At 42.1% G+C, this 22,052-nt stretch overlaps 2 protein-coding genes across 11 annotated transcripts in view; both read right to left on the bottom strand.

The window, feature by feature from the left end:
- Nucleotides 1-16,345, bottom strand: part of LOC105021638 (endonuclease V) — a 47,397-nt gene extending 31,052 nt beyond the window's left edge. For 5 of the 7 annotated variants that reach the window (XR_002197127.2, XM_020049426.2, XM_013135336.3 and 2 more), the window contains exons 1-7: nt 16,245-16,345; nt 14,571-14,742; nt 8,674-8,808; nt 6,748-6,787; nt 6,452-6,564; nt 1,277-1,345; nt 1,025-1,153 (exon numbers count right to left, since the gene is read on the bottom strand). Coding sequence is in view for 6 of the 7 variants with exons in the window: in XM_020049426.2 (XP_019904985.1) it covers nt 1,025-1,153; nt 1,277-1,345; nt 6,452-6,564; nt 6,748-6,787; nt 8,674-8,808; nt 14,571-14,742; nt 16,245-16,288 (702 nt within the window). In the remaining variant the exon portion in view is untranslated. Of the gene's footprint in view, nt 1-565; nt 894-1,024; nt 1,154-1,276; nt 1,346-6,451; nt 6,565-6,747; nt 6,788-8,673; nt 8,809-14,570; nt 14,743-16,244 lie in introns of those variants that run through there. The other 2 variants (XM_020049425.3, XM_034294495.1) reach the window with 2 other exon arrangements.
- A 2,963-nt stretch (nt 16,346-19,308) lies between these two features.
- The window catches only part of si:dkey-237i9.1 (SEC14-like protein 1), a 32,933-nt gene continuing 30,189 nt past the window's right edge, over nt 19,309-22,052 (bottom strand). For 3 of the 4 annotated variants that reach the window (XM_034294289.1, XM_020049911.3, XM_029122300.2), the window contains 3 exons: nt 21,563-21,741; nt 21,177-21,203; nt 19,309-20,302 (listed from right to left, as the gene is read on the bottom strand). In XM_034294289.1, coding sequence (XP_034150180.1) covers nt 20,197-20,302; nt 21,177-21,203; nt 21,563-21,741 — 312 coding nt within the window. In that variant the 3' untranslated portion in view covers nt 19,309-20,196. The remainder of the gene's footprint in view (nt 20,303-21,176; nt 21,204-21,562; nt 21,742-22,052) is intronic. The other variant, XM_029122298.2, reaches the window with a different exon arrangement.

The raw sequence follows: 22,052 nt of genomic DNA, 5'->3' as shown, positions 1-22,052 counted from the left end.
ACATTAGCACACTCACTGATGAAATGAATACACAGGAGGAGACAAGTGGTGCAGCTAGGTGATAGACTGACCATAGACCTGTGTGTGTCTGCGTGATAGACTGACCATAGACCTGTGTGTGTCTGCGTGATAGACTGACCATAGACCTCTGTGTGTCTGCGCGACAGACTGACCGTAGACTTGTGTGCCTGCGCGACAGACTGACCGTAGACCTCTGTGTGCCTGCGCGATAGACTGACCGTAGACCTCTGTGTGTCTGCACGATAGACTGACCGTAGACCTCTGTGTCTGAGTGAAAGACTGACCGTAGACATGTGTCTGCGAGATAGACTGACCGTAGACCTCCGTGCCTGCCCGATAGACTGATCGTAGACCTCTGTGTGTCTGCGCAATAGACTGACCGTAGACCTCTCTGTGTCTGCGCGACAGACTGACCGTAGACCTCTGTGTGTCTGCGCAATAGACTGACTGTAGACCTCTGTGTGTCTGCGCAATAGACTGACCGTAGACCTCTGTGTGTCTGTGCCTACTGCAGTGGAGAAAAAGAAAGAGAGAGATCCAGAAAGAGAGTGAGTGTGTGATAGAAAGTGAGGGAGGGGGAGATAGAGGGTTTGTGTGTGAAGGAGAGCAGTGGGTGCCGTGCTGGGCTGATTCTGACAGGATATATAAAGGCACAGCACTGTCTAGTGGCAGGACTGCAGAATACCTCTAAGAGACTGTGACCAGAGACAGTACAAGAAAGGGGACTCTGAGGTAAACCCCCGTTCTATTTTATTTCCTGGTGGGGCCCAACAATGGCCTGCTTCCTTCTCCAACCCTGCGTAAGGGGTGCCCCAAACTCGAGGTATCTCACTGGCAATGTGTTTTCTGGGACAAGTCAGACCCTGGGGCTCCTGTTTAGATATAACCGCCAGGTGTTTTTCTCAGTCGACTGGATTTCTAATGACAGTATCTGAGCGGCTTCTTATGCGTCTGTTTTTGTGCACATGCACTGATGCGCACAGGAGTGTGTATGTGCGCGTACCTGTCTGATGGGCTCTGGGACGCGGTAGCGGCAGCAGGTGTGTGTCAGACGCAGGGCCGTCTCCAGGCTGATTCTGTGGCCTGTTGACACGTAAACAGGTTTGGTGCTGCTGTCGGAACTACGCAGGGCCTGGAGACAAGAGGAGACCCGGAGAAGACTTACAGCAACTGAATGACAGCACGCTCGGGCACAGTGTGTTAGAGTGTGTGTTGGGACGAGCGGGTGAGACATGACCGTGCGCGGGCATTGTACCTTCCCCAGCACCTTCCCGGAGGCAGCTGTCAGAGGGAAACTGTCACCTCCCTTCTGCAGCGAGGCAATCTGAGGAGGAAGAGGTCAGACCTTCGTCAATGCACATACACATCAGTCAGGCCGTCTGTTCGCCTGCAATCTCGATTACTCTGCCGGAGTGCCCAGGACGGTGTGATTCATTGGTCCGTGAAACACAGCACACTGAAGGCTTTGCCCGACCTTCAACTTAAAAGCCAGGAATCAGTTTACATAGTTTACATTAAGGGACCCTCAGAGCGAGCCGTGGAGTCACTCGAGTCCAAGCAAAACAAACCCGCCCTCCTTGTCCCTGTTGCCGAGGCCGGCATCGCCTGTTTCGCCGGGGATGAGGAGTGCTTGGGTTTGGCCTAGTGAAAGCTTTGATTTCCTATCCATTTCAATGTTACTAACGAAGACCGGGCGTGGAAATAACCCTAACCCCTATAGCAAGGACTCGGCTGGCATGTAGAAGACCGCTCGTTGGTCCGCCTCCCTGGGCAGCGGGGCATGGAACAGGCCATCTATCAATAAAACACTGGTTTGACTCAGCGCCACAGAAGAGGAAGAGAAGGACGGAGAATGCGTGTGAGTGGGGTTCTGGGAGAACAGAGCGAGGGGAGAAGAATGATGGCAGCCACAGAATGAGCACAAGAGAAGGAGTGAAAGGAGAGACCGACAGTCAGGGAGAGAAGAAAGAGAAGTGAACAAGAAACAGCAAGCAGGGTTTCTGCCGCAGAGCTATCGTGTGAATGGAGCGAAAACCTCCATACATTTATCATCTTATCCAACAGGCCTCAGTGAGTCACTCTCTGGCAATACACAATAGAATCAATGATGGCTTGGACACCTCAATGTGCAGGAGTGATGCATAACACACACACACACATACATACACGTGCACGCGCACACAAACACACGCACACACACAATGAGAGAAGATCAGTGCTATGTCAATACAACCCTTAAAATGTAGCCCATAATATGATCCTGAGTATGACAGCAGGTGAATTCAATCTGGTGGTCAATATGACAACAGAGTTGAAGGGTCCAACTACAATTCCCAGCATGATTAAATCCCACATATTGCCTTGTTTAAGTGGACATTGTGATTGGATTTGACTGGGTTGCCCAGAAGTAAATCTCTCGTGCGTCATTGTAATGCTAAGAAACACTTGGGCATTACAAACCCCCCAGGGGAGAGCCGGATTGCTGTGCGTATCTACTTCACCACTGATGAAGTTCAAGATTGCCCTAATCTAATTTCTAGCGAGAGCTGTTGCAGGAACAAAAATGACTCATGTTGCATTGATGTGATTAGCGAGCAAAACCCAACTAAACACATGGCAGCTGAACACCACTCGTATCTATCTGAGCAATATTGCAGTGAGGGTGGTCACACGATCATTTGTCAGCGAATCATCTGTTGAAACAGATCCTGATCAGTATCAAAGTCAAGATAAGAGGTTTTCTGATGTTTCTTTTGTAATGAAAGGAGCGTTGCTAGCCATAAATTGGAGGGAAATGTATCGGCACTGCTGAAAGCCACCTGATACCTTCATGAAATGCCTAGTTAAGGGCAGAGAATGTGTTAGGATTGACGGCTCCAAATTCAGAGCCAAAATCTAAACGACCACATGCTCAGTTAGCAGGTCTGGCTAACACTAACAATTTGGTTACATTTAGTATAGGTTGGCAGAGGTATAATTGACCCGAGAGACACCATCTGTTTTTCTGACCACAAATGGTGCCAGCGGAAAGCTAATCCTGGTCTCTTAACACAACAGTTGTTGAAGCATGGGCTAAAGTGTAGCCGAGGGACATTTCGGTTTAATTCGCAAAGCATAACGTAAGATTAGCACTACACTGTTTGAGCCGCGGTCGCCTCGACAATTCATGTTTTCTTTTTGGTGGGGAGTCGTTTGGCAGTTAATTGCTGGTGATGTGTGTTTAGGCTTTCGCATTAAGTATTGTGGTCCAAACATAATAATTAAATTGCCATGCCAAGTCCACAGGCCTACCGTGTTTAAAGCTAAGTAGCCGGGTGGAGTTTTATTCCCTGCCATTAATCAGTGTTAGAGAAAGGATTCGGTCACATCCCTGCTTCTGTTGCAAGCCAGAAGCAGGCATTTAAATCCCTTCAATTACACACTATATATTTTAACAAAGTAAACAAAAGGCGGCATTTGCATAACTAATTTCATCCAAATAGCTTATTTTTTTTATTTACTGGAGACTTCCCCCACCAGTACTCCTTTCAATTAGAGCTGGTAGGCAGTTAAAATAAAAATAAAAATGTTATTTGTTGTTGCTGAACTTGTATTGTTATTGTTCATGGCACAGAATCTCTAAGAGGAGGAACTGCAACAAGGATACAGTATTAGAATAGATGCAGGCAAGAACACACTTGAAGAAGAAAAAAAAGCTATTTCAATAGAATGCTGAATAATGCATCAAGTTCTCTGTCCTCTACTTTCAAATGGTTCAGTTAAGGTCTCCTGCTCTCTACTACGCAATAATACAGCCAAAAGAGAAAGAATTCTACACTGAGCTGAGAGTGGAACACTAATGATAATATACAATCAGCCCCCGAAAAAAACACAAAAAGTATTGTTCTTCTATCCCCTCTTTACTGGCTTAATTAGAGAATAAAAGAAACTGAAAATGAAAGGATGAGATCATGGTCTAAAAACAGCCCTGAAGTCGAAAATTAGAGCATGATAGAAGTAGGTTTATCACATTGGGAAATAAGGCAACGAAAGAAACCAGACAGGCCAACGCAAACTTAATTGGTGAAGCTAAGCGATGCCTTAAATAGATTTAGGAGAACCTTAAGACGCTGAGAGTGGAAGACCATAGTAACACAAGAGAACAACTATGAAAAAACATGAATGGCGGTCTAACACAGGATGCAGTTGAAAAAGCAACAGTCTTAGTTCTTTTTTGTTGACTGTTTAAGTACTGACAGGGAACCTCTTCAGTGATCCCTCAGTCTCAGCGCCAGGGAGTAACACTCAAATGTACTCGCCAAGAGTGGTTTCTACATTAAAAGGTGATTAACTCACTAATCACTCTGAAGTCAATGACGGAAGGACTCTAATGATTGCGACTACTGGCCTAATAGCATAACACAGAACAGGTCAAAGGTTGCATGAAAATGTGTGGCAGAGGAAATTGTGTACTGGGACGGAAATTCAAGTGTAGACACATGATACAGGATTGACTTGCACATAAAGATGAAACAGCAAGCCGTTCGAGAAGAACTCACCGCGGTAACGCTCTGTTTTGCTCCATGTTACTTAACAGCCCGCGACCCGGCCCCGGATGAAGCGGAAGAAGATGTATGTACTTAACAGTTGCTCAGTGACTTGTTTCAACCTTGATGAGAAGAAAAGGGCATGTTGTTCACAAAGACGAGAACACTGAGTTGGTGCCGGTTTGGGGGCCCCAAAGCTCATCTTACTAAGTAACATTGGATCGCCTTGGACTGGAATTCCCTCTTTAAAAAGCCAGTGAAAAAGGTCAAAAAACATCAAAATCCATCAAACTCTGAAGGTGCTTAATCAAGGTCCTAAGGCAACGTGAAACGTCCTCTGAAGGGAACATTTTGTGACATGCATGGACGAGTGTCTTGTGTTGAAGATCACACATTGTCCCCCATGCCAGCAGATCCATAAGTGTCACATCCTCCCCCCCTTGAGGTGGCTTGTTTTGGTTTCTCCCAGTTGTCGGGGGAAAGATTTAGGGGGCGTGGCATCACTCCTTGGAGTAGAGCTGGCACCAGCTGTTCCCAATCACCTATTACGCACCTGTTCCCGCTTGGCTCATCACCGGCTGTATTTCTGAGGAGCCCTGACGACCCGTCCCTGCCGGATCATTGATCCACATTTGTACGTGCTACGTTGCCACGGCCAAACGATATCCAGTTATACGCTCTGTTGTTTTGTCTGTGCTTATCTTGTTTTCCTGTGACTACAGGATTCCACCAGACGACCATCACCAGCTCGTGTATCGACCTCCTGCCTGTCCACAACTACTCTACCGACTACCTACCTGTACCTCTGCTGCCAGCTTGTGTACCGACCCCCCTGCTTGCCCACGACTACTCTGCACCTGCTCCTGCCCTCGAATCAACCCCTCTCCATCCCCAATCTTCCCCACCTCACTCGTCCGGTCTGCGTTTGTGTTCCTACCAGTGCCGACAATAAGGACCTGACATGAAGACTGTAAACGTTCTCTAGACCACTTTTTCAACTTAGGTTTTGTTGCTCGTGACTGTGGTTGCTTATATGCATACTTAAAGGGTTTCTTGACGAAAAACTGTCTGTACTTTTTTATCCACACAAGCAGATTTTAAGTGACGGCGAATCTGTGTGCAGCTACTTAAATACTCACACTGATGCCATGTATATAAAAACAATGTATTGTCAGCATAAGGCACAAGCTAAGGACACCAACATTGATGGGCAGAGACCTTTACAGGAACACAGCAGGATTATGGTAACTGAGGAACATTTAAACGTGTCCTTTATTGTTGAGTAGTATATTTGATATGAAGCAAACTTTTTAGAAAATACACCAGACATAATGCATATAACATTTATCTACCACTGATTTGAGATTCATTCATTATTAGAGAACAGCATGACTCGGGCGCTACAGTTTGACTTGTTATAAAGCATTCATGAAGTTACTTTCTAATTTCCTTCACGTGTCCCCTGCAGGTGTTTTGGCCAGGGGGCAGTAAACGCCACCACATCGTCCAAATACGCTTTGGCAGGTTCCTACCCAGGCTGAACGATGTGGACAGATGACTGAACCGGGTTGCCCATTACCTAGACCGGAGCAAAACGGATGTGGGTAAACTAACCACCAGGAGTGAGAAAAGGAAAAGTCTCTGCCACTGAGGATGGTGTGTTAATGTCTGCCAGCAATCGAAAAGGACTACGAGTTAAGCTTAATAAAAGTGTTATATAGCCTTTTTTTATGCAGACCTACAAGTTGACTATTTCAGTGTCAGTTGAGATCTCTCCCGGAGGAATGCTATTCATTAGAATGTAATAACAGGTTGACCTGTTTAAAAAAAAACGTTTTTATGAAGGGCCATCGAATCAACCACCTGTAGTAGACAGCAATGTACTGGGGTGGCGGAGCTCTCACCTGCAACTGGTGTTGCTGGCTCTTGGTCACCCCCTGTACTTGCAGTAGGTTCTTGGCCACACCTACACAAGGAAGCCCTGACAGGACGCCCAGATGACACGCCAGGCCAAACTCTGGAGGAAAGACAACCTGTTAGGTTTAGGCCAGGACATAACACTCACAAGCATCAGGTAGGCTTGGTGAGTATGCTAGCGTGGTTTACAGTGACTAGGGAATTATCTGAGTAGGCAGAATGCAAATCTGAGAACCTAGTCTCGTCCTGCCTTTCAAGCAATACGTTTGCTTCTCAGACTCACCTCTGTAGTGGAATAGGCCATTCCCATCCACCAAGACCACCTGTTGGAGAGGATGGAGCGAGAGTCATAAAGGAGGCAGTACACAAGAAATGGGCAGGGCAAAGCAATGGTCTACTGTCCCGTCAGGACATGCTGAAGAAGAGTTTTCATGAATACACTATCAGGTGAGATTTTGATGGATGTACTTGTTAAACAATGTCAGCTGGCCACTCTGTGGTTTCTACACTGAAAGGTGATTGAACAGGCATTTTTCTGCGCTGAACCATAAGTCAAAAAGAAATAAAGCGGTGTAGATAATGCTCGGTCTGTCAGTGTACATGAGTAAATGTCAGTGATAAATCCCCAAGGGCAGTGTGTGTGTGTGTGTCTGTGGGTTTATTCTGGCAGAAGATGTTGAGTGTTACAGGTTTTGTTTTCTATGGATTTTTGTAATGTCACAAGTAGGAGTCAACTATCTACTCACCAGTGTGGTTCCCTATAAAGTCAATAGTCAGACTAACTTGGTTGAGAAGCATAGGTTTCCCTGTCCTGGTTACCTTGTTAGTTAGGATATCTTTCACCTGTGCAGTTCCTGCTGATAATTAAAAGCCACAAACACAGATGACAGGATAGACCTGAGTCAGCAAAATGCTGCCTCCCATTTTTTCATAAACAAACCCTAAAATACTTCTTTGTAGCTGGTCGGTATTTTACCTTTTTATTTTATTTACTCCCAATTCTACATTGGTGCTGGAGTGTCAAACATGTAGTTTGTTTCAGGGACAGTCACACTGTCGCACGTTCATACCATCATAAACTGACCTTAAAGGTTGTGGATGAGCATGTGGGTGTTATGGATCAGATGGCACACCTGTATGTCATAGGACTGACTTACCACTGGTCTATTGATCTGTTATACAACATGCTTGAATTGGCTCTATCCACGCACACATGCTATCTGAACCGAGCCCAAAATGCTCATCTGCAGGGACAAGCTAAAATCCACTTAGTATAATGAAATTAAGCTTTTAAGGAAAGCGGTTAATTTTGTAATTATTGCAATTGCTCAACAGACATGAAAGAAGGTAGCCTCAAACTAAAGCTATTAGTCTGCCCTTTAGGCCTATAGTCATTCTATCGTTTAAACTTTGGGCCACAGACTATAGGATACTCGGGTCTATCGCTTTTTAATAAAACGCTGTGAATTACATTAAAGTAACACATTTTTGTTGTTGATGGTCGAACCAAATCACACTTTAAAGTTGGGCGCCCCAGGTGGTGCAGAGGTCGATGGCAGTATTTCGGAGATGCCGGAAGCCCAATGGGCAACTCTAATGGGCCTGACAATGACAAGCTAGAGAGGGTGTTTCCAATGACAAGCTAGAGAGGGTGTTTCCAATGACAAGCTAGAGTGGGTGTTTCCAATGACAAGTTAGATAGAGTGTTTCCAGTGACAAGCTAGAGTGGGTGTTTCCAATGACAAGCTAGAGTGGGTGTTTCCAATGACAAGCTAGAGTGGGTGTTTCCAATGACAAGCTAGAGTGAGTGTTTCCAATGACAAGCTAGAGTGAGTGTTTCCAATGACAAGCTACAGTGGGTGTTTCCAATGACAAGCTAGAGTGAGTGTTTCCAATGACAAGCTAGAGTGAGTGTTTCCAATGACAAGCTAGAGTGGGTGTTTCCAATGACAAGCTAGAGTGAGTGTTTCCAATGACAAGCTAGAGTGAGTGTTTCCAACGACAAGCTACAGTGAGTGTTTCCAATGACAAGCTAGAGTGGGTGTTTCCAATGACAAGTTAGAGTGAGTGTTTCCAATGACAAGCTAGAGTGAGTGTTTCCAATGACAAGCTAGAGTGGGTGTTTCCAATGACATGTTAGAGTGAGTATTTCCAATGACAAGCTAGAGTGAGTGTTTCCAACGACAAGCTAAATTGGGTGTTTCCAGACCTGAGGTAGCAGGTTGGGCTGCGTCTTCTCCAGGCGCTGAAGAGCCTCCAGCAGGTAGGGAGTCTCCCTGAAGGCCAGGAACCCTGCAATGTATGGGGCGGTTAGGGTCACCATCTGGCTGTCCTCATATAGCAGCTGGTAGTGGACACGGGACACAGACAACAGAGAAGGCAGGTATAAATGTTAAATACTACAGACAATACACATGCAGTATATATAAGAAAAAAAGAGACACTTTATGCACAGTCCAGAGAGTCCCAGTGCTTTATATGTCCAGGTGCACTGAGCTGCAGTTCTTTGCCTAAGAACTCAACCCCCAAACGATCACATTTAGTTGTATATGTATAATTTAATCAGGATGTCCTTTTTCAACAATCTCCACAAATACTCTAATTTCAAAGCAGTAGATAAATTTACTGGAGAGAAAAATGCACAATACACTTATTAGGTAAATACTCACGCCTTTGAGTCAGTGCATGTTAGAAACACTTCAGCCATAACATTGGTTAGTCTTCTCGGATACGACAAGGACAAGAACAAGGGTTGTGCAATATTTACTCAACATGCTTTTCTCATGGTGTTGGGAATCATAGCAATACAGCTTTTTTCAAGTCCTTCAATATTTCAAAACTGAACTACGTTAGAACTATAACTTACATTTTTAAAATATTCACTTTATTCTTGGTAAGCAACACAGTGTAGATTTAGATTTGGCCTTGTGATGTTCGTTGTTGTTCTGCTGGAAGGCAAGTTCTTCTCTCAGTTTGTTGTGTACAGCAGACTGATGCAAGTTTCTTTTTAGGATGTGGCCTGTGTCAAGCTGCATCCTATTGTTTATCTGAAAAACACCCCAGTCTTTGCTGATGCCAAGCATACCCACCCCACGAAGCATCTAGCACCATGCTGTAAAATAAGTTGGCAGTTAATGTGCTGTGTTGGATTTGTCCCAAGCGTAGGTCTTCACTATTAGGCCAACAACTGTGCTTTGTCAATTATTTTACTAATATTTTCCCTAACTGTATTTCACAAAAGTGTACACTCACCTAAAGGATTATTAGGAACACCATACTAATACTGTTTTGACCCCCTTTCGCCTTCAGAACTGCCTTAATTCTACGTGGCATTGATTCAACAAGGTGCTGAAAGCATTCTTTAGAAATGTTGGCCCATATTGATAGGATAGCATCTTGCAGTAGATGGAGATTTGTGGGATGCACATCCAGGGCACGAAGCTCCCGTTCCACCACATCCCAAAGATGCTCTATTGGGTTGAGATCTGGTGACTGTGGGGGCCATTTCAGTACAGTGAACTCATTTTCATGTTCAAGAAACCAATTTGAAATGATTCGAGCTTTGTGACATGGTGCATTATCCTGCTGGAAGTAGCCATCAGAGGATAGGTACATGGTGGTCATAAAAGGATGGACATGGTCAGAAACAATGCTCAGGTAGGCCGTGGCATTTAAATGATGCCCAATTGGCACTAAGGGGCCTAAAGTGTGCCAAGAAAACATCCCCCACACCACCAGCCTGCACAGTGGTAACAAGGCATGATGGATCCATGTTCTCATTCTGTTTATGCCAAATTCTGACTCTACCATGTGAATGTCTTAACAGAGACTCATCAGACCAGGCAACATTCTTCCAGTCTTCAACTCTCCAATTTTGGTGAGCTCGTGCAAATTGTAGCCGATTTTTCCTATTTGTAGTGGAGATGAGTGGTACCCGGTGGGGTCTTCTGCTGTTGTAGCCCATCCGCCTCAAGGTTGTGCGTGTTGTGGCTTCACAAATGCTTTGCTGCATACCTCGGTTGTAACGAGTGGTTATTTCAGTCAAAGTTGCTCTTCTATCAGCTTGAATCAGTCGGCCCATTCTCCTCTGACCACTAGCATCAACAAGGCATTTTCGCCCACAGGACTGCTGCATACTGGATGTTTTTCCCTTTTCATACCATTCTTTGTAAACCCTAGAAATGGTTGCGCGTGAAAATCCCAGGAACTGAGCAGATTGTGGAATACTCAGACCGGCCCGTCTGGCACCAACAACTATGCCACACTCAAAATTGCTTAAATCACCTTTCTTTCCCATTAATGAGAAATTGAACAGGTGTTCCTAATAATCCTTTAGGTGAGTGTATATCTATCTATTTTAATAAAAAAATCCATTCATTTCATAATAACGGGTTATATTTCCAAGAGCCATTTTTCACATCTTTTTCACAAATGCCATGTCAAAAAGGTGGGTGTTGAGGTTGGTTGGATTGAGTTAGAAAAGCTGAAGGTTCCTGTATTTATTTGAAATAAAAATAATTTAAAAGGTAATTTGGTACATATTAAAAGGTACTTTAAAGTAGAACTGACAGCCTTTTAACACTAGTTGGCAAATATGAATAAAACACAAATCATATGTCAAATTAAAATGTTATGATATAAAAACAGCCGTATACCTGCCCACTAAGTTTAAGAAAAAAATCTAACACAGGCCAAAGAAAACAAGAAATGTAATGGTTAAGAATCCATTATTTTTGGCTTTCCATTGTCAACTGTATGTTCCATTTTGGTCAGCCTGATGAATACCTTCACGCCTGAAAAGGCCAAGAATCCCTCATTCCATGTTATAAATCCCCAGCAAACACCTTCACCTACTGATGTACAGTGGCTCTCAAAAGTATTCACCTCCTTGGGTTTTTCCACATGTTTCTGTGTCACAATTTAAAATCTAAATTGATTTTATTAGCAGTTTCCACTTATCAACCCAAAAAAGTCCATACTGTCAAAGATAAAAAATTTAATATTTAAATTGTTCTAAACCAATTACAAACAGAAATCAGAAAATCATTGATTGCATAAGTATTCATCCTCTTTAGTCAATATTTGGTAGACACCTTTGGCAGAAATGACAGATAGAACTGTATGAATCTTTATCCCGGTCTGATGTCCTTTGCACTCTGGATCAGGTTTAGCTTGGAACTCACTGTATTTTAATCCGTTCATCCTCCCCGCAATTCTGAGCAGGTGCCCAAGTATTTTTGCACCACTTTAACATAAAGGCAACTTTTGTGAAATACCCACGCTTTTTTTGCAGTTTGTATTGAATGTTCCTTCATCGTAATGATGTTTTTTATTGTACTAAACAAATGTGGGGCCTCCTAGAGACAGGTGTATTTAACCTGAAATCATGGGGAACACCTTAATTGCACTCCATTATTCCATTTTATATGTCTACTAAGGGGTGCATTTTGTGTTTGAATACATCATACATGTTTGGTATTGATCAGTGGCAAAAACTCCTAATATATCTCCTAATACTGGGCCACTTTTCACTTGCTAATTTCAAGCCTGCTTTTGCTAGCGTTTTCTTTTAGTAAATAGAAAGTGTTCTCTTGCCTTTCTTTTGCCTGCCCTTGTGACAAATGGCTTATTTGCTTATAGACCTACTGAAGGTCTTCGTAGCTCATACTTACTGTGGCACACAGTTCTGGTTATAGTTCAAGCCTGTCACCTTTTTAACTTTTATTAAACGGTTTTCCTAACGTTTTTTATTCCCTAAATGCTTTGGGTTTTATGGTGTGAAGGGATGGGTGTTGGCTGTCAAAATTAGTAGCTGGTAGATTTTGAATCTACCTGGCACATTTGCTTGTGAACCAAAAGGTTAACCTGATTTCCTGCTGAGAAGAATGAAATGCTTTTTAGGCTGCAAACTATGTCAGAGGATTTAACGATCTTCAGAAACACAGCTAATTTAAACAAAATACCCCTAAGGAAATTACTCCTGATCTAAAAATCCAACAATAGCATTTGTTAAAGCCACTTTGAGAGTAAAATAACTTACATACCTTACTCATTACATTTATATCCAGGCACTGAATATTGTACAATTACAGAATATATTACACAATATTAACTATTTGTTACCAGACTTATTTTGAAGATTCTTTTGTTATTAAAATAAATTGTAAGACAACGTGGAGGGGCCCTATATGGCCACCAGATGGTGGCAGAGCCCTGCGTTATGTTTAGGAGAGACAGTTGTTTGGTACAGGTTTTGTTACCTACCCTATGAAGATGTTTTGTGTGAAGGCTTTTTTTGTTTTCTTGAGATCCAGAAGAAGGAACCCTTTTCTATTAATTCCAAAAAAACCTTCAGCTAGAGTAGATCCCCGGATACTGGACTGTATTTGTATTTTTTACTACATTGCAACAAACACCTACGCCCCATGGTGATTTGTTACAATATGTTGATGATATCGTTATGAACCAAATTAATACCACTTAAAAATATATGCATTGTGGGCAGGCTGGACTATTAGCATGCTAACATGCATTAACACAGACAGGTAAAACAGTTAGCACAGCTAACCATCACTACCATTCAGTGGTCGAAGTAACTTTTAAGTACACTGAACAAAATGATAAATGCAACAGGCAACAGTTCTGGTGGACATTCCTGCAGTCAGCATGGCAATTGCATGCTCCCTCAAAACATGCGACATCTGTGGCATTGTGCTGTGTGATGGAACTGCACATTTTAGAGTGGCCTTTTATTGTGGCCAGCCTAAAGCACCTGTGCAATAATCATAATGTCTGCACCTAAAATCTATTTGATGATATCAAAAGTACCATAAAAGGTTTAGTTACACTTATTTTTACCTTCTATATTTGTGTTTTTGTTTTTTCAAACTTTAGTAATGCAATTTAGACATAACTTAATCAGCTCACATTTAGGATACATAATTTTTTGCTGGGTACCATGTAGATCCATATATCTATAGTTACATGAATTGCCAATTATTTTTAATTACTGACATTTTTGTTGTTGTAGCCCAATAAAACGTTTAGCAACACTCATGATCACAAACTGCTCGGATCACTGAACATATACTATATTTTAGTCATTAAGCTGAAGCTCTTATCCAGAACGACTAAAACGACCAATTAAAGCTAAGCGCTTTGTCCACTCTGGGATTCAAATCAGTGACTTTTTGGATAACTGGTGCGTCAAGACATTTACAGAAATTACCTGTTTTATAATACCTTGAACTTTCTTATTTTCCTTGTCTGCTTTCCATGATTAACACTTATACATAAGCTTTATCTAAGCAAAATTACAACATGAAACCTACATGACAAAGGTGCCCTGGAATGAGCCTGGCACAGCAGCCTCACAGGCTGATATCTATGCAACCAGGTTTAAATAACTCAAAGTCAAATTCACATATCAAACAATCTCTAGAAAAAAGCACCCTTACCATAACCATAACATTAAACCAAACACTAACCCTAAAATAGGCAGCTAATATGCAGCCAGCTATGCAAAGTCAACAAATATGATTTGACATTTTAATAATTTATCCAAAGAGACATAAACATTCTAGTTAACTGATATGCTCAGGGAGAAAGTTATAGTTTACTTCCCCTGGCCAGCTCAGGATTGAATCAATCCTGACTAGGCTAAATGCTGTCTGCCTACTGCTTCCCTGATAAAAAGATAGTGTAATAGTTACTATTTGAATTTGACTGGCTGATGCAGAAGAATGAGCAGAATGGCAAAAATATGGAGGGAATTGCTGAAACCTGGGGGAAGTTGGTGAATCAGCCTGTGAGGCAGCAGTTCTTACCAGGGAGATTCCAGGGCACCTCTATCATTTACACCAAAAAGAACGCTTTCCTTTGATCAGGATGCTAAAACAGTACCTATATTTTGGAAAAGATGCATTGAAAATGTGGCGCATGCTCCCTTGGAGGGGGGCGTTTGTAGCCATTGGGATCTGCATGTTTAAACAACAAAATAATGTAGCGTCTCGAGGCTTCTTCGATACAACTCAGAAAATGCAGCGTAAGCCCATGCTTACCCTACAATTAGCATTTGCGCACAAACGTTCTGAGTGAGTGCTTTACCTCCAGATCTGGGTAGCTGAGCACCACTAGCTGGGCACAGGCGTTAACATCATCTCCTTTGACGAAGGACAGGTCCACACCTCCGACCCTCTCCAGCCCGGTGAAGTCCGGACTCCTCTGCCAATCCTCAGTATCCTCCTCCACCATCAGCTGCCTCAGGGACGCCTGTTCACTAGGGGGCGACAGAGAGCTGGTAGGCAGGGGGGCCTGTGTGGGTGCAACAGGGGATGAAGGTTTTGTGCTAGTACTGCGGCATTCTACGGAACCCCTCCCCCCAGCACCTTGAGCTTGCCTTGTACATCTCCAGTGTCAAACACAAATCAGACAAGCAGGCAGCACCCGGGGAAAGGGACATGATATCATGATGAGTGACGGTCACAATAGATTCACAAATCAAAGGCCAAGAGGGGTAGCCTAAACTGGGCAACATGCCAGGGTTACTGTTGGCAGGAAGGTCTCACCATCGGCTCTGTTCATTGTGCCCCTCTTCCGTTATGTTTGGTCATTCAGTGATACAGCGAATGGAGAATATATGGGGAAATTCAGACTGAAAATTAAGCTCATTAAACTTTAAAAGCCTTTTTTCAGCATAAAAAGAAGGGTAAATTGTTAGCCTCAACTACATGATAGACATTCAAGACGCTCTTATCCAGAGTGAGGTAGTTGTGAGTGCATGCATTTTCGTGCTAGCCCCCCTGGGGGAATCGGATCCAGAACCCTGGTACTGCAAATTACATGTTGTTAACATAAAGCTTAACCAGACCATAAAACATTTTGCATGTATGCATTTAAGTCATTTAGAAGATGCTCTTATCCAGATGAACATAATGTAAGGGCATTTATCTGCAGATATCTATGTGGGCTGGTACATATTGGACCACTTCACATGGTTTAAACATCTTGAACCATGGATGACTAGGCCTAGATTCAGATATAACTGTACTCATGAGGTTGATATCCCATACACTCAGTTTACAGCATTTGACACAAAATTCAACATTTACCAGATTCAGATAACTTTAATACGTTTACGCAGGATGCCCACTTTGGATATTTGGCCAGCATATGCATAATATAATTGGGACAATTAGTGTGAATTTTTTTTTTTTAAAGGTAATTGAGTTTACAGTCTTACATGAGTCAGTCCACACATTTTAATACTTCCTTGGGAATTGAATCCCCAACATTGCTCTACCAGAAAACCAGATACAACAATATATGAGATTTGGGCTGTCAGTGCTGCCGTTGTGGCTGAGATAACGATAGAAAGATGAAAGTTGTTTAAAAGGCGCACATCGGTTAGATTACATTCGAAAATTCTATTTCCAGGTGAAAGGTCCCTCCTCAAAACTTTTGTATGATTAAATAACCAATTCGCCCAATATATGAGATGTATAAATATATTATTATTGTAGCTACATGGCTGTGGAATGTTTAGTTAGAAATTATGTAAGCTAACTATATAGTTGTAACAGCTTCGTTTTGTTTTAATAAAATGGCATCGTAGTCTCTACGGGAATTACTTATGTTTTACTAGCAGTATTAGGGTCAACTATTTAGCGGCGTCATGTCATGTAACCGGTTACGTGCTCCACTTCGTAACTAGCTCAGAATATCTTCTAACCAGTTATGTTTATTTTATTTGGTCAAATTGACCGGAAAATCATGTCTGACCTTTCCCATTGCTTGACCAATTCTTCCTGAGAAAGATGAGACATTGTAGCTTACAACCAGTACTGAGCGTCAAAATTATTGCAGCGGAAGACCTTCTTCCGTGTTGTAGTTTGTGACGTCTCATGTAGGCGGGACACAACAACCATTGCAGAGTTAAATTGACGCTCTTTTAAACTGACAAACACAAAACATGAGAAAATTATATTATATAATTATCAGATATGATCACAATAGATTTACAAATCAAAGGTTTGGAGTGGTGGCCTATACTGGCACCATATAAGAGTTACAATACAACCTCCCGGAAACTGGGTATTCGCGGTCGGTGATTGTCCCCTAGTGGAAATTGGGCAGAAGAAGTGTACCTTGGAGAGCTCCCCCAAATATACAGTGAAATGATCAGGTTTGCAAAAACCAATTTTTTTAAAGATTTAAAACTGTCTGAATTCAACTCTGCTAATCTTTCTTGCCTATTTAAAGACCTACAGTACTTTCACCCTGGCTCCGTTTGGAAAAAGTGACACACAAACAACATTGCTTTTCTTATAATTCAAGTTTAATGGTTTCAAAAAAATTTAAAGGCGCTATTTTATGCTCATTCAAATTTATATAAAACAAAATATTTATTTAGAGGGAAAAAAAGATATGCAATAGTTATTGTCATATAGAAAGGTAGGCTAAATGTATTGTACGTGATAAATCAATTCTGGTTGGTGACACAGAAGAACCAGACACAGTTATAGCCCTCATATGCAAATGAGAACATGACATTAGAACAAATTAAGGTTTCCAGTTGAGAAAATCCAATGACATAGTAGATACATTCCAGTCTGTGTTTTTGAGCTCAGTTGATGAAACTGCATCTAAATACGGTCTCTGATTTCAAACAACCCAACAAGTCATTTCAAGCCCTTTTCCAACTCGGCAAAAAAAAAGGGGGGGGATTGTGAAAGGGGAGAAAGAGAAAAATCTAGGAATAGAATTGTTCTCTTAAGCTTAGTTGTTGAGGAGAACCACTGAGCAGACTACACATTGTCCATATTATGTTACGCAGTGTGAGCTGTGTGACTTCCCTTTGATACAGAGCTGGAAAGAGGGAAGCTATTCTAGTCCATGCCTAGACATGGTTCAAGGTTGAAATGAGTAGGGCAGAAGAGATGGATTAAGTACAAATAGGCATCACATGAGTGAACCCCTAAAGACATTTGTACATGTACGCATCAGTCCATTGATTCACTCTGGCATTAATTCATTTGGAAGAGCCCTCGTTCTGAGAAGGTCTCTTCCTTAGCCAGTAAAGTTTCATGTTATTGCAGTTGACAACACATTGAAGACAGTTTTCATTATGATTTGGAAAAACCCAAGGTTGAATAGAAATTCATGCCAGAAAACTGTTCACAAAAACTGTGCTGATTGGCAGATAATCCAGTCCAATCTGATTGCCCATATAAAGACAAACATGCATTTGGCCAGCTGTGACGTCACACAGCTGCATGGTAGATCTGAACAAGCTGGCTTAGGTTACTTATGTTAACGAAGCCTCAACCTACAAAGCAAGACAAAAACTTACCAACCCTTTGAAATTGCCCTACAGTCCAATCTATACAAAATCTCTTACAGTTCAACATCTCTTTCGTAAACTAGAAGCTCACAAAAACAGCCCCTAAAATACATAAAACTAGTTTGACAAAAACAAACATGGTAGTTTTTTTCCTTTTTTTGCTGGTTTTTGGTGCTTCAGCAGCACAAAGTGGCTGTACAGAAATTTTTTTTGCATTATAAATGAAAACATCTACATCACTTCACTCACTTTACCCAGTCAATGCAAACAGGGCATTCTGTAACCAAGCAGATATCGTGGTTAATTACAAAGGCTAATGGTATTTAAACATCATGGCTCACAGATAGCTAGCTTTTACCACAGTAACCTCTAAACTTAATAAATAATCAATATATCATATCATCCTCACGTGAGCATGAAGAAACACATCACTCTCACTGAAAACTGTAAGAAACATAATTCAACCAGAACTAACCCAAGAACTTAAGTGCATCAGGTTGGGGTCAATTTCAAATTTACTTCAATTCAAGAATTTGAAATTAATTTTTAAAAGGCCACACACCACAGGACACAGCATTTTAACTGAATTTAAAAGGCCCATACAAGGAAGTAGAATTGAATTTATATGGCCCATACAAGGAAGTAGAACAAACTCAGTTCAACTGAGACATGAAACATGAAAGCCTAATTCTTTTGATAAATATTTAATCTAAAAAATATGCCACATGAAAAATGCAAAGACTACACATAATTTCAGACATTCAATTATAATTGAAATACAGTACGTCAGACAGTATTTCTTTGCTATGAGATGGTAGATGGTTCCCTTCCATACGGCACAGTTTTGATCTAATGCATTCTGAGAAATTATTTTTCCAATATTTAAAAGTGTTTACGGGAAGGAAATTATTTAGTGTTACATGATCTTAAAATAGGTAATTACAGAGCAGTAATGAAGTTTCAAAACTGTTTGAGGAGACTGAAATGTTTAACCTTTATCCCAAATGGCATTATACAAATTATGAATGTTCTAAATTCCTCAGGTGATAAAAATAAGTATAATAATTCCATTGAGTTCAATTTCCATTAATTTAAAATCTTCAGTTTCAATAATTGAAAAGAAAGAGTAATTTGCAACTCAACTCAAAGTTGACCCCAACCCTGAAATCAATACGTTTCTGTGAGTAGTGAAGGGGACACACACACACACACACACGAAATGTCGTCCCGTTCTTAGATTTTAAATAAAAGAACATTTTGACCTATTAAAGCTGTGACCCTAATTTGATTGGCCATGAAAAGCTCACCTCACCAGTATAACATTCAATCAATGACAAATCATTGGAAAGGCATCTAATGACAACCACACCACTTGACAGGAAACACTCAGTTTGGGAGTCCATTCAAATTAAACTCAAGAACCTATCCTGTACTAGGATGGTAAATGTGCAAATATATTTAAGAAATTAATGTGAATTTAAATGCCGTGTTATTTTTTTGTATTATTATTATTAATTAAAATGTTCAATATATTTATCGGAGGTTATCAAAATAACCTCTGTCAACTTCTTCCGGCTATTTCTTCAAATGAAAAACTGTCCGTCCACCTGGTTGCATGAACTGGGCGGTCAACCGCACATGACCAAACCTCATACACACACTTTCATGATAAATAATTAAACCCGCCAACGGCATAAATTCAAACTGATTATTGCTTCTAGCAGATGCCTAGCTTCCGGCTTTAATCCTATTGTTACCAATAAATGACTCACCAGGTAGATTCAAAGCCCTCTGGGGATATGGCAAATACTGTGCATTTGTGCATTCAGTGTGTGTAAACACCTGTGTGTCTGTGCATTTTCTTATATTTAGACCTTTTAATTATTTTTTTCCTTTTTAGTTTCTTCAAACCAATAAAGTGTCTACGTGTGTGTTGTACATCTATCCATCAGATGTGCATCTGTGAGAGGTTATTATGCATATTTATGAGACAGCGCATCCAGTTCATTTCCTGTCCCACAGCTTATTAAAGGAGTGTGACGATTTGCTTGTCTGGCACTCCGTGGGTAGGACACATCCCAACAGGCAGAAAAACGTTCACCCGGCATTCTGCCAACGTTCTGTTCTGTGGTCCAGCAGAAAGCTGGTTAGGAAAAGGTGACCTGCAGCAGTAAAAACGTAGCCCTTTACATCATAGACAAGTCTTTGTTTTTGCTTTCAAACGCAGGCATTTGCTTTATCCTCCGTTGTTCATGGCATGCTTCAGCTCCACATTGTGACTGACTACTTGTAGTGCAGTTTGAGGTGGTGAGAGAGTTGAATCTCGGCTGTGAAGCCTGGAGCAGGAGGGGGGGGGGTAATGTAGTCCAGTGAAGGGAGAGTTGTAGTCCTCTACCTGGAAATCATGGAGCTGGACTGAGAGTTGTTGGAGGAGGAGGTGGCATGGCTGAGCTGTGAGAAACCACTGTGACTCGACTCCAGACTAGTCATGGAGCCCCTGAAAGTAAAAAAAAAGAATGAAAGTGAAAAAGAATGAAAGGAAGAAATAAAGACAAACAAAGTAAAGAAGTACCACACAAAATAATTCTGACCTACCTAAAGTTTGATAACTACAAACTAAATGGACTCAACCAGACCTGGATAGAAGTACTATTTCAAATATTTCAATGACTATGCATTTGCTCAATAAGTGAAAGATGGACAGGTTTGTACCCTCCAGACTTTTCTATTGGTTCAAAGCTCAAGTATTTTCAATCATTTGAAGGAGTATGTCAACCGAGGTCTGGTATTATTGATGGCCTCAGGTGCCCAGCTTAGGTTCCTGCTTTGTCAAGTCTAGTGCCAAATCGTGCCGAATCATGCAACAATTCAAACGAACAGGACGTGATTCCATTGTGGGGTATTCATTTGATATACTATCCTGTATTTTGTAGGCTGCACTTCTAAGCCACTGTGACCGAAACATGGCTTTTCATGCTTCAGTAAGAGTTTTAAGGGTTTCCATCCTTAGTCAGTAATATATTTGAAGAGGCAGAAAATAGATTTGCCAATAAAGTTAATCCTTGGTGGCAAAGGAGGAAGGCAACTCAGAGTTAAGCTGTGTGTCTGTTAGTCATTCATGCAAGCATGGGTGGAGTGAGACTGGCTAGCTTAGCGATAGCTCAGTGCTAGCTGCGCTAGTGCTAATAACTAAGGAATGTGAGCATTCTTTCTCTAGCTGAAGCATGTAGAGAAAGACTAGCATTGCATGAAAAGTAATGCTAAAATAAAACCATGAGCAAAGGGGTCAGGAAGCTGTGGCTGACTGTTAATGGGAGCTATCATAATCAACCAAACGCAGTGCTAAGCTAGGGGAATACAAGTCAACTTACAAACTTTGAACGTCAAAGCAAGCCGTTCTTCACAGGAAGAGACAGAGGGAGTAGAGGAAGAGGGATCGGTGAGCGATAGGAAGACCGGAGCGCATTGAAAAGAAAAGGTGAATGGCAAAAGGGGTCTAGCTCAGTAGGAGACGGAGCCTTGACTTGATACTTCACATGGGCTACAATGGATATTCAATGAACCTATAAGGAGGGGGGTTCATTTGGCTAATTTCAATATTGTACACAAAACATTGGGAATTGAACAAAAGCAATGTGAAGTTACAGTATACTGCCATCATGACACAAAGTACTGTATAGCGTAGAAAATTACAGTCGCTACGTATTACCTTCTTACGACAAGCAAATCCCTCAACCTCCCGACTCGTGCTACTCACCTGAAGTCCTCAGAGCCAATGACCTCCGTGTAGTACATGACCTTGCACTTGTGGGAGGAGACCTGCAGGGAGGCAAGGACGTCGTCCACGCGGGGCAGGTTGGTGGAGGAGCTGCCAGGCATGTTGTGGAACCGCCACTGGAGGATGTAGAAGCCCGGCCACCGAGTGACATGGGAGCCCTGAGGGAGGGGGAGAGGGGTGGAGGGAGTGGGGGGGACAGGGGTGGAGGGAGTGGGGGGGACAGGGGTGGAGGGAGTGGGGGGGACAGGGGTGGAGGGAGTGGGGGGGACAGGGGTGGAGGGAGTGGGGGGGACAGGGGTGGAGGGAGTGGGGGGGACAGGGGTGGAAGGAGTGGGGGGAGGGGAGGGATGGGTGTAGAAAGAGAAGTGGAAAAAGATCCAAAGTTACAAAAAGAAAAAAAAAGAACAAAAACGGACAAGAGAGAAAAATAAAGACAGAGAGGAAAAAAGAGAGAGAGAAAAAGGGAGAT

This window comes from Esox lucius, chromosome 9, assembly GCF_011004845.1.
Source record: "Esox lucius isolate fEsoLuc1 chromosome 9, fEsoLuc1.pri, whole genome shotgun sequence".
Classification (NCBI taxonomy): domain Eukaryota; kingdom Metazoa; phylum Chordata; class Actinopteri; order Esociformes; family Esocidae; genus Esox; species Esox lucius.
The sequence above is the reverse complement of the archived record's forward strand: the minus strand, read 5'-3'. Positions and strand labels throughout refer to the sequence as shown.